The 12,748-nt window shown below is 40.8% G+C and overlaps 1 protein-coding gene across 2 annotated transcripts in view; it reads left to right on the top strand.

The window, feature by feature from the left end:
• The window catches only part of Eya3 (EYA transcriptional coactivator and phosphatase 3), an 84,296-nt gene that overhangs the window by 37,406 nt on the left and 34,142 nt on the right, over window positions 1-12,748 (top strand). For both annotated transcript variants that reach the window (XM_042688681.1, XM_042688680.1), the window contains exon 6: window positions 2,199-2,335. In XM_042688681.1, the coding sequence (XP_042544615.1) occupies window positions 2,199-2,335 (137 nt within the window). The remainder of the gene's footprint in view (window positions 1-2,198; window positions 2,336-12,748) is intronic.

Genomic DNA, 12,748 nt, shown 5'->3' with positions numbered 1-12,748 from the left:
CAAACCCAGGGCCTCAGGCATGCAAGGCAAGTGCTCTACCACTGAGCCACCTTCCCAGCTCCCTGAGCTTCTTTTGCTCAAGGCTAATACTCTAGTACACAGTACCACTTCCAACTTTTTCTGTTTATGTGATACTGGGGAATTGAACCCAGGGCAAGCACTCTACCACTAAGCCACATTCCCAGCCCCTCAAATTATTCTTGTATGGCTTGCAAAACAACTATAACCTGAACTATTTCCTCAGATCTGGCTAATACAGTCTCTGAGAATCTACTGAGATGTGAATATGTTACATATTCCAAATTTATTTATAGTATATTTGTATACCTGGTACATTTAAGACACTTAATTATACCTTCTCTGTTAATTCAAACCCCATTACCACTTTGCATTATAATTATAATTATAGAACCATTGAATTATAATGATTTTTTTTTTTTGGTCTGAACTCTTGGCCTGGGTGCTGTTCCTGAGCTCTTCAGCTCAAGGTGAGAGCTCTACCACTTGAACCACAGCACCACTCCGGTTTTCTGGTCATTAATTGGAGATAAGAGTCTCACGGACTTTCCTGCCTTGGTTGGCTTTGAGCCATGATGCTCAGATCTCAGCCTCCTAAGTAGCTAGGATTACAGGTGTGAGCCACCACCTCCTGGCTTGAATTATAATAGTTTTTAAACTCAGCCTTCATCTCAATTTCACGCCCTTATAATCCAATTAAGTGAGCGATAGCACATTAATCTTTATTAAGAATAGCTCTATTCTTTGGTCAGCAATCTCATTGCCCCCAGTTGTTTCACATTTGTCTGAACTGCTTCAGCCTGATGTTCAAGGCCTTTGCTGTGCTTCTACCTCGGCTTGCTGCTTCCCTTCTCTTTAATACACCACTCGATATGATGTTTGCTTCTTGGAGTCTGAAGCCCTTTTTCTGTACTTTTTCCAAGGCTTTTTTCTTGTTTTAGAACTTCCTTTTCTCTCCTATTTATGTCCTTCCTATCCACTCAGTATTGTTCCTTTATTGTTCTCATTGCGCAAGATTGGAAAATAAAAACAAAAACAACCTTTTCCCATGCTAAAACGCAACCCTCTATATTTAATTAGAATATTTTTTCTTTTGTCACAGCACCACTTTGAGCTTTTTCTGTGTATATGCTACTAAGGAATCAAACCAGGGCTTCATGCATGTCAGGCAAGCACTCTACCACTAAGCCACATTCTAGTCCTTTATTAGGATTTTTATAGTACTTATAGTACCCTCTTTTTATTTTTGGTGCCATTATCTCATAATATACCAAATAAAATAACTGGCCATATAAACATTCAATGCAATAAATGGACAAAACAATCAAGTTAGCTACTGTAGAGTTCCAGGGCTTCACTGCTAAATTCTAGACCTTACCTGTCTTTGAGGTGGCTGATAGTATCCTCAGACTTATTTGTTGGTTAACCTGTCTCAATTTGAAGATCTTGAGACCCACCTTACCCCTGTTTTCTAGTGAGTTTGCTGCTGGCCTTTTTTCCATCAAATTCACCCTCTTATCCAAATTCTGACGTTGAGTTAAGGGGCCCAGGAACCTGGGTGAAGGATGAGACCCAATTGCCAAGCTTGTTCCAACCTGTTTTCTGTTACTTTAGCATTTTATTCTATATGTGGACGTAGGGCACAAATAAAGTATAATAATTTATTTTGTTTTTTGTTGGTCGTGGGTCTCGAACTCTGGCTCTGGGCCCGGGCACTGTCCCTGAGCTCTTCAGCTCAAGGCAAGCACTCTACCACTTGAGCCACAGGCACCACTTCTGGTTTTCTGGTGATTAATTGGAGATAAGAGTCCCATGGACTTCCCTGCCAGGCTGGCTTTGAACTGCGATCCTCAGATCTCAGCCTCCTGAGTAGTTAGGATTACAGGTGTGAGCCACCAGTGCCCAGCATAAGTGTAATAATTTTTGGCTCCTATAGTACCTTACATATAGCCCAACACAGATGCTTGTAGGTCAATTAGTGGAGGATGTTTAAGAATGTTACATTCTCCATAAAACTATTCTTTAGTTGGATGACAGTAGGACCTGGTCGGGAACAAAGTGTTGTACTTCCTGCCCTTGAGTTGAGTGAGGGTTTATTTTGGTGGCATGAGCTACTTCACTGTTTTTTTCACTATTAAGATAAGATGCATGAAAATTTTTGTTTTCTTGAATTTTTCCAGAACTTATGCACATATCCTCTCAGTTCCTGTTTCGGAAACAGCTTACCCTGGGCAGACTCAATACCAGACTCTACAGCAGTCTCAACCCTACACTGTCTACCCTCAGGCGACACAAACATATGGACTACCTCCTTTTGGTAAGGAATTCTACCTTGAGCAATTTTTAAGAATGTTGGTTTTATCCTCTGGAAACTTTTCTTTCCCCAGAAAGCAAACATGGCTGATAAGGATGTGTCACCCTTCACAGAGTAACTGAGTGGTTCCTAGGTGTAGGAATTTGGTACGTATCTTCCCAGCTGTGTCTTTGGTGTGTGTGATACAAAATCAGAGTTTTTCAGTATTCATTGTTCACCCACCAAAATTTAGCTATTCCAAGGTTTTAACTTTGAAGCTTGGTATATCTGAGTATCTGGTAAAAAAAAAACTTTCATTTTTGACTTGATTTACTTTGCATATGACCTGGTATTATGATCAGGTAAACATAAAAAATATAACTGAAAGTGACCAATTTCTGCAAAAACGAAGTCTTTTAAATGTCCAGATTAAAATGCCTCATAGTTTACTCCATTTTTTGGGGGGGGCGGTTAGTTCTTTGTTTTGATTGATTATTTTTCTCTCTTCCCTCCCTCCTCTTACACCCCAAATTGAACAAATACAAGCTTAGCCTATAAACTTATCATATACATAGGGAGTTCTTTTCATTCATTCAGTCATCTCATTCATTCTTTTTATTCCTTTTTAAATGTAGGAACTGTAAAATCAGTGAGTTACTGGAAGTTAGTTTGAGATTCTCTGGACATTGAATATCTTTGCTAATGTTTATATAAGTGTGTAAGTTGAGAATACATGCCACCTACTTTATTGCCCTTCTCTGTTCTCCTAGAACTAGTAGCAGAAAATTGAGAGGATATTATTTTAAAATATATAATATATTAATAACATTTTATAGATTTTGTAGATTTTGTTTAAGCAAGTTAGGAATTAGAAAACTTTTCCAGAGAAATTACATAGATTCTGGATGTGTGAGTATTGCCTGCTTTTGATTTCTACATTTCTGCTTTTTCTGACCCTCTTGGCTAGTACTTTAATGTTAGTGATGGCTTTCTTGCTCTTAGGTTTGTAAATATTCTTTGACTCTTGATTGCTGTCAAAAACAAAAATTGAGGATTCTCACCCACCTCTAGTGCTGGGTGAACTAGAGATGGATCTTGGGGGCTTGTTATGTCTGGACTCAGTTTATAGAATACCTAACATAATATCTCAATACCTAAGTATTATGATGTCTTTTATGATTATTCCTTTGTATTAAAAAGGAAAGGAGGGGCTGGGAAGGTGGCTCAGTGGTAGAGTGCTTGCCTTGCATGCCTTGTTACATTTTAAGAATTTTTTTTTTCTAGTCCTGGTGCTTGAACTCAGGGCCTGGGCGCTGTCCTTGAGCTGCTTTTGCTCAAGGCTAGTGCTCTACCACTTGAGCAATGGCACCACTTCCAGCTTTTTCTGCTTATGTGGTATTGAGGAATTGAACCCAGGGCCTCATGCATGCAAGGCAAGCACTCTACCGCTGAGCCAACTTCCCAGCCCAAGAAAAATTTCTTTACATGTCAATTTTTTTTTTTTTGGTGATATGTTCATTTAGATGTATAAAAAACCATTTCTTGAGCCGGGTGCTGGTGGCTCACCCCTGTAATCCTAACTACCTAGGAGGCTGAGATCTGAGGATCTCAGTTCAAAGCCAGCCCAGACAGGAAAGTCCGTGAGACTTTTATCTCCAATAAAAACCACCAGAAAACTGGAAGTGGTGCTATGGCTCAAGTGGTAGAGCGCTAGCCTTGAGCTGAAGAGCTCAGGGACAGTGCCCAGGCCCAGAGTTCAAGCCCCATGACTGACCAAAAAAAAACCCGTTTCTTTGAACTCATAGCCTTGTGCTTGCCAGAGAGGTGCTCATCCCACTTGAATCATGTCCCCAACCCTCCTTTTTTTTCCAGTCCTGAGACTTGAACTCAGGGCTGGTGCTGTACCACTTGAGCCACTTCTGACTTTGGTGGGTAATTGGAAGAGTCTCATGGACTTACCTGTCAGGCCTATGTTTGAACCACCATCGTCAGATCTCAGCATAAGTAGTGAAGATTACAGGTGTGAGTTACCAGCACTTAAGTCTTCTTTTTAAAATCAAGAATTTAGTACATTTTGTTATCTTAGTGTAGCCTACTTTCAGATTAGTCTGTTATTTCAGATATAATTAGGGCTTTGAGAAAATCTCATAACTTTTTGAAGCAAGTGCACTAGTTTTTAAGTACTTCAAAGTTCATGTTACTGTCTTATTTAACCTACCAAATAGTCCTTAGAGGTAAGTAATAGCATTAACCCTTTTGACAGATGTGAAATTGAGGCTAGATTAAATTAGTAGTACAAAGTCATGGTTAGTAAATATCTTGAATTAGAATCAAGCCTGGATCTGTTTATTTTCAGAGTGGTTTATAAATTTAGGTCTGCTAGCAGGGAGGCAGAACACCTTACATTGTAGTGGTCAGGAAGCAGTTCAGAGCTGTAACAGAAAACACCAAGGAAGGCAACAGCACCAAGTATCTACCCTCTACCCACTGATGTCCTTCAATGAGGGCCCTACCTTCTTCACTTCTCCTCTCTCAGTAATCCATTCATATCTTCAATCCTACAGTGGATTCAAGCTTGCTATTCGTCTGGGAATGTGACTTAGTGGTAGAGTGCCTAGAATGCATGAAGCCCTGAGTTCGATTCTTCAGTACAACATAAACAGAAAAAGCCAGAAGTGGCACTGTGGCTCAAGTGGTAGAGTGCTAGCCTTGAGCAAAAGTAGCTCAGGGACAGTGCCCAGGCCCTGAGTTCAAGCCCCAGGTCAAAGCTTGCTACCTAGATATATGCTTTACTAATCCCTAGGCATCTTTCAATTCAATCAAGCTAATAAGAAAAATTAATAATTACAGATGGTCTCAGAATTGAATCTGAAATGTAAACACTGCCTTTTCTTAAAGATAGGGAAAAGGAAAAAAAAGGGAGAGGAATCTAAGAAGGCTGTTTGAACTAGTCTTTATCAGAAAAGCTTATTTTTTAGAGCTTTATAATGAGCCAGGCAATGGTGGCTCAGCCCATAATCCTAGCTACTCTGGAGGCTGAGATCTAAGGATAGTTAGATGCCACCCAGGCCAGAAAGTCAATGAAACACTTATCTCCAATAAACCACCAGAAAACCAGAAATGGTGCTGTGATTCAAAGGGAAAGAACACTAACCTTGAGCAAAAGAGCTCAGGGACAGTACCCAAGCCCTGAGTTCAAGCCCCACAACCAACCAAAAAAAAAAAAAGAAAGAAAGAAAGAGTGGAGTGTGGGAAAGGTGATCTGAAAAAAATAAGTGTGAGGGAACAGGGGCTTATTTTTCTTCAGGGGTTCATACAATGTGCCCTAAGCTTCCAGTGTTCTGATTTGTTGGGTTTTGTTGGTTTGTTTTTGTTTTTGCTGGTCCTGCCATTGAACTCTGGGTCTCGGCGTTGTCCCTAAGCTCCTTTTGCTCAAGGCTAGCACTCTACCACTTGAGCTACAGCATTACTTCCAGCTTTTTCTGTGATTAATTGGAGCTAGGAGTCTCATGGACTTTCCTGCCTTGGCCGGCTTTGAACCTCGATCTTCAGATCTCCACATTCCTGAGTAGCTAGAATTATATGTGTGAGCCACCAGTGCCCAGCTCTGATTTATTTTAAAATAACTTCAAGATATTATGATATGAATTAAGAATCATAAAGATCATTCCATTTCTCTGAATAATTTCACTTCTGCAAACTGATTATAGATTTTAAAAAATTACTTATCAAGCTTTGAGTCATTATCTAAAATAGCAGAAGATTGGAACAACCTGCATATGGAATTGAAAGACATGTGTTAATTGGCAGTGGACTATAGAATGGGAAACTGACCATTCCATTATTATTCCTTCCTTCCTTCCTTCCTTCCTTCCTTCCTTCCTTCCTTCCTTCCTTCCTTCCTTCCTTCCTTCCTTCCTTCCTTCCTTCCTTCCTTCCTTCCTTCCTTCCTTCCTTCCTTCCTTCCTTCCTTCCTTCCTTCCTTTCTGATATAGGGAAATTTTTATTAGTTATCTTTTCTAAGATTTTTTTTTTTTGGTCAGTCACGGAGCTTGTACTCGGCCTGAGTGTTGTCTCTGAGCTCTTTAGCTCAAGGCGAATGCTCTACCACTTGAGCCACAGTGCCCCTTCCAGTTTTCTGGTAGTTTATTTAAGATAAGAGTTTCATGGCTTTTCCTGCCTGGTCTGGCTTTGAACCTTGATCCTCAGATCTCAGCCTCCTGAATATCTAGGATTACAGGCGTGGCACCCGGCTCTAAGACACTTTTGGGGGGTGGTCGGTCATGGGGCTTGAACTCTAGGCCTGGGCACTGTCCCTGAGCTCTTCAGCTCAAGGCAAGTACTCTACCAATTTGAGCCACAGCACTACTTTGGTTTTTGGTGGTTAATTGGAGATAAGAGTCTCACAGACTTTCCTGCCCAGGCTGGCTTTGAACTGCTATATCTCAGCCTCTTAATAGCTAAGATTACAGGTGTGAACCACTGGCACCTGTTTTTTGTTTTGTTTTATTTTTTGCCAATCCTGGGGCTTGAACTCAAGGCCTGAGCACTGTCCCTGAGCCTCTTGTTGTTCAAGGCTAGTATTCTACCACTTGAGCCACTTTACACTTCCAGTATTACTGTTTTTGTGTGTGTGTGCCAGTACTAGGGCTTGAACTCTCTAGATCAGTGTTTTTGCTCAAGGATGGTGCTCTGCCACTTGAACCACAACTTTACCTCCATCTTTTTTGGTGATTAATTGGAAATCAAAGTCTTACAGACTTTTCTGTCTGTGCTGGGTTCAGATCTGGATCCTCAGATCTCAGACTCCTGTGTAGTTAGGATTACAGGCATGAGCCACCGGCACCCTGCAAAAAATGTGGATTTTTAACAGTACAGATGTGATCTCAGTTACCACTGAACTGCTTGCAAAGCAGCGTTTTAATATGTATAGGTTTCAGTTAACATTCTTATGCAAAAGTGAAAATTGACTGTATATTTTCTGTTTGGAGAGACTGATTCCTCCCCCACCCTTCCCCCTCCTCCCCCCTCCCCGCCCCCAGTCCTAGGGCTTGAACTCTGGGCCTGGGCACTGTCCCTGAGTTTTTTTTGTTTGTTTTTTTTTAATTAGTAAGTTGTTTTTTTGTGTGTGTGAAAATACCGTACAGAGGGGTTACAATTACATGAACAAGGTAATGAGTACATTTCTTATCAAGCATTGTTGCCTCCTCCTTTGTTTCCCCTTGTCCCTGAGCTTTTGCTCAAGTCAAGCGCTCTACCACTTGAGCCACAGAACTATGCTGACTTTTTATTTTTTTATTTTATTTTATTTAATTAATTTTTTGTGTGGGGGGGGGGTCCAGTTGTGGGGCCTGAACTCTGGGCCTGGGCGCTGTCCCTCAGCTCTTCAGCTCAAGGCTGGTGCTCTACCACTTGAGCCACAGCGCCACTTCTGGCTTTTTCCTTTTTGCTTATGTGGTGCTGAGGAATCCAACCCAGGCCCTCATGCTTGCAAGGCCAAGCACTCTACCACTGAGCCACCTTCCCAGTCCCTATGCTGGCTTTTTAAAGTAGTTTATTGGAGACAAGAGTGCCATGGTTTTTCCTGTTCTGTCTGGCTTCAAACCACAATCCTCAGATCTCAGCCTTCTGAGTAGCTAGAATTACAGGCATGTAAGCCACCTGTGCCCAGCTGATTTTCTTTCTTTTTTTTTTTTTTCTGTGGTGGGTCCTGGGTGCTGTCCTTCAATTCTTCAGCTCAAGGCTAGTGTTCTACTACTTGAGCCACAGCGCCACTTCCAGCTTTTTCTGCTTAGTGGTGCTGAGGAATCAAACCCAGGGCCTCATGCATTGCAAGGCGCACCACTGAGCCATCTTCCCAGCCTTCTTTTTTTTTTTTTTTTTTTTAATCAAGAAAATAATTCAGAGTCAAAGGCAAAGGAAGCTGAGATTGGAGGATCTCAGCTCAAAGCCAGCCTGGCAAGAAAGTCTATGAGACTTTTATCTCTAAATTAACCACCAAAAAGCCAGAAGTGGAGCCATGGCTTAAGTGGTAGAACACTAGTCTTGAGCAGAAAAAAGCTCAAGGATTATACCCAGGCCCTGAGTTTAAGTCCCAGGGCTGGCCCCCCCCCCCCCCCAAAAAAAAAATTCAGATTAAGTTACTTAGCATATATATGATATCTCATGTGAATGGGTATTGAATAAACAAACCCAAGATATTTCTTCACATCTTTTTCCTTTTTCATTTTTTTCTTTTTTGTCAGTCGTGGGGCTTGAACTCTGGACCTGCGCGCTGTCCCTGAGCTCTTCCTTTTAAGGCTAGCACTCTACCACAGTGCCACTTCTGGCTTCTTCTGTTTATGTGGTATTGAGGAATTGAACCCAGGGCTTCATGCATGATAGGCAAGCACTTTACCACTGAGCTACCTTTCCAGCTCCTTCACATTTTTATCTAGTAATCTAGAAAACTAGTACATCTAGTAAACTAATTTCTATAAAGATCCACACTATTCTGGTAAGTATTACTATAAATTGAGTGATCAGATTAATTTGGGTAGAGTTTCTGGTAAAAACAATATCCTGGGGCTGTAGGAAGACAACACTCAAGAATAGATTTCCTTTCCTATTGGAAGACCAAGTATTTGCTCCATAGCAGAATTGGTGCTTAAAAGAGTTCAAGAACTAGCTGTGATAATACATGTCTTAAATCTCAGCACTGACTGGACCAAGGCAAGAGAATCTTGAGTTCAGTGCCAGCTTGGGCTACAAAGCAAGACCGTATCTCAAAAAACAACTAGAGAAGTTTTGTATTTGCAGGCATAGAACCATGGACTAAGTCAAGAAAATCAAGATTTGACTTCCTTGTTTGCTGTGATCAGTCCTGCTTTAGAGTCATATTATTTGACAGCTGTTACTCCAGACAGGGTACCTTTAGAAGATATTTACATGCAGGGCCACAGTGATGCTCGACAAGGTGTTCATTCTGCCTTCTGCTCCTGTAGTCCTCATAAAATAGTTGCATGTTAAATATTTGTGTTTCTGGCCAGAAGAAATCTTCAAAACTAGCTAGTCTCTTGTTTATCTTGATAATTATATGCTTTTAAGAGAGACCTTAAGTTTTGGCCTTGTATGAGTAAAAAATAAATATGAACTGACATAGTGATGTATTTGAAGGTAGCCTGGGCTACATAGTGAGACTCCTAAATTAATGAATCATTAATGTTATAAAATAAAACTAAACATTCTCACCTGATGTGTTATTAATGAGATATGGCTTTAATATAATGTAACAATAAACATGTTCACAAAATTAATACATCAGGATCAAAACCTACTTAGGAAATAAGCCACATTGATGACAATGAATCTGTAAGTTTTTGTAACATGAAATGGTAATTTACTTGGATGCGGGGAAGTAATACAGAACTGCCCAAGTTATGGCATTAATAGTCAATTTTTTTATCATAGATATTTAAAAATGAATATTCTCAGGTTTTTTTTTGTTGTTTTTTTTTTTGGGTCCAGTCGAGGGGCTTGAACTCTGGGCCTGGGCACTGTCCCTCAGCTCTTCAGCTCAAAGCTAGCGGTCCATCACTTGAGCCACAGCGCCACTTCTGGCTTTTTTCTTTTTGCTTATGTGGTGCTGAGGAATCAAACACAGGGCCTCAGGCATGCAAGGCAAGCGCTCTGCCACTGAGCCACCTTCCCAGCCTATTCTCAGTTTTTTATTGTTGAAAATCAAACATAGCAAGTACCTTAGTGCTAGCTAACCTGCGTTAATCATTTAACACACACACTTTTTTTTGGGGGTGGGGGTGATGGGGCTTGAACTCCAGGCCTGGGCACCGTCCCTCAGCTCTTCAGCTCAAGGTGAGCACTCTGCCACTTGAGCTACAGTGCCACTTCTGGTTTTCTGGTGGATAATTGGAGATAAGAGTCTCATAGGTTTTTCTGCTCTGGCTGTCTTTGAACTGTGATCCTCAGATCTCAGCCTCCCGAGTAGCTAGGATTACAGGCATGAGCCACCGGTGCCCACCTCTGGACTGACATTCAACCTCGATATTCAGATCTAAAAGTGGCTAGAATTACAGGCATGAGCCAGGAACTGGCCTCTTACCCAGTTCTTTTTTTTTTCCCCTGTCGGTCATGTGGTTTGAACTCTGGGCCTGAGTGCTGTCTCTTAGCTCTTCAGCTCAAGGCTACCATTCTACCACTTGAGCTACAGTGCACTTACAGTTTTCTGGTGGTTTATTGGAGATAAGAGTCTCCTGACTTTCCTACCTAGGCTGGCTTTGAACTGCGATCCTCAGATCTCAGCCTCCTGAGTAGCTAGGTTTACAAGCGTAATCCTGGCACCTGGCTTCATTTAACAGATTTAAATTCTCATAAACTTCACAGAAGAGCAACTTCTTAACTCATAACATGTTATTATTCCTCTACCTCTACAAATAACTTATTTTATGTGTTTAATAGAATATGTTTAAAAGAATTCCTTTCTTATGCACCATAGCCCATGGTCAGCCTAAGATTTTATTTTATTTTATTATTTTTTTTTTTTTTTTTGGGTCCGGTTGTGGGGCCTGAACTCTGGGCCTGGGCGCTGTCCCTCAGCTCTTCAGCTCAAGGCTAGCACTCTACCACTTGAGCCACAGCACCACTTCCGGCTTTTTTCTTTTTGCTTATGTGGTGCTGAGGAATCGAACCCAGGGCCTCATGCTTGCAAGGCAAGCACTCTACCACTGAGCCACCTTCCCAGCCCCAGCCTAAGATTTTAAATCTCCCTTTACTCTTCTTAGATTCACTTAACGACAGATGTGGCAAATGTTGTGTTGCACCAAGATACCCTACCCAGATGTAAGGAGGCAGAGGTTCTCATTATCAATGTTATATTTTTTTACTGCATATATTCAGTGACCATAGATCTTTTTTTAACAGAAGAGTAAGGGAAATTAATATTGAATTTGAAGCCATGTTTAACATTAACATTGACTCTGTGGAATGTGTTTGATGGATGAACCTTATTGGATATAATAATCAGCTTCAACTACACTGATCCAGCAAATAGGCACACAGAATGCAGTATAGAACTAGAAAATAAAGGATTCTAAAACCTTGACTTTTGCATAGTTAAAACTGTAACAAAAACTATTCTGGAGTATATAGCTCATGCTTATAATTCTAGCTACTCAGGAGGCTGAGATCTGAGAATCACAGTTCACGTTCTAGCCTAGGTAGACAAATCTGTAAGGCTTTATATCTCCCAAGAACTTGGGGAGGGGGGAAGGGGGTCGGCGGTGGGGAGTTGGATATAAAGGCAAAGCTCAGCCATGAGGGAAAAAGCTGACTGAGAACAAGAGGACTTAAGCTCAAGTCCCTGACTGAGTTCAAGCCCCAGTACTGGTGCGTGCACACACACACACACACACACTCACCAAAATTATGCATTCATAAATATTTCACTCAAAGGATATCCTTAAGTTCTTGTGCAAAAGCACAACCTTTGTTTAAACTTTCCTACTTTCTTGAAAATTAACTTAGAGGTGGGAAAATGTGAGGAAGTGACATCACAGAGAAAGAAAAGTGATCTAGGAATCTAAAAATCGCAACTATAATTCAGTTCTATTTAGTACTGAGCAGGTGTCTTTATAAATCATAGTACCTTCTATAGCTGTGTCTGTAATATATACCACAGCATTGTTGATCTTTGAAACAATAATTCTGAGATGTGAAGATCTATTCACTATTTCCTTCCTCCTAAGCAGGTGGGAAAGGATATAAATATGTTTGGGGAAGACTGTCACTCAGGAGCATTATGATAAAAATAAAAAGTGAACAACTATGATGTTTATCAGTGTGAGATAGATTTGTGTTCTGACATGAAAAGATATTCTTAGCTGTACTATGTAGAAAAGCAAATTATGAACAGTTTGTGAATTTCATGTTTTTATTACAAAGAAGGATCAGTAAATATCTAGAAATCTGGATGACTTCTGAAAACCACTAATAGTAGTTAACCCTGGATGCTAGAATTATATATAACTATCTTTTCTAAGCTATGTAGTTTTACAATATAAGCAGGAATTTCTTTCCTAATCAGAAGCAACAAAGACTATAAGGTAATCACCTTAAGAAAACAGAAGTGTTTAATACATTTTAGAAAACTATGGGGCTGGGAAGGTGGCTCAGTGGTAGAGCGCTTGCCTTGCATGCCTGAGGCCCTTGGTTCGATTCCTCAGCACCACATAAGCAAAAAGAAAAAAGCCAGAAGTGGTGCTGTGGTTCAAGTGGTAGAGCGCTAGCCTTGAGCTGAAGAGCTGAAGGACAACGCCCAGGCCCAGAGTTCAGGCCCCACGACCAGACCCAAAAAAATAAAAAGAAAACTATGGTACCAATTTATGGTAAGTGCCTTATGAACTATTGTGGACTGTGTCCAACCATGTCAGGTTGGATGGACAC

This window comes from Dipodomys spectabilis, unplaced genomic scaffold (genome assembly GCF_019054845.1).
Source record: "Dipodomys spectabilis isolate Male_0828 unplaced genomic scaffold, ASM1905484v1 ptg000118l, whole genome shotgun sequence".
Classification (NCBI taxonomy): Eukaryota; Metazoa; Chordata; class Mammalia; order Rodentia; family Heteromyidae; genus Dipodomys; species Dipodomys spectabilis.
The sequence above is the reverse complement of the archived record's forward strand: the minus strand, read 5'-3'. Positions and strand labels throughout refer to the sequence as shown.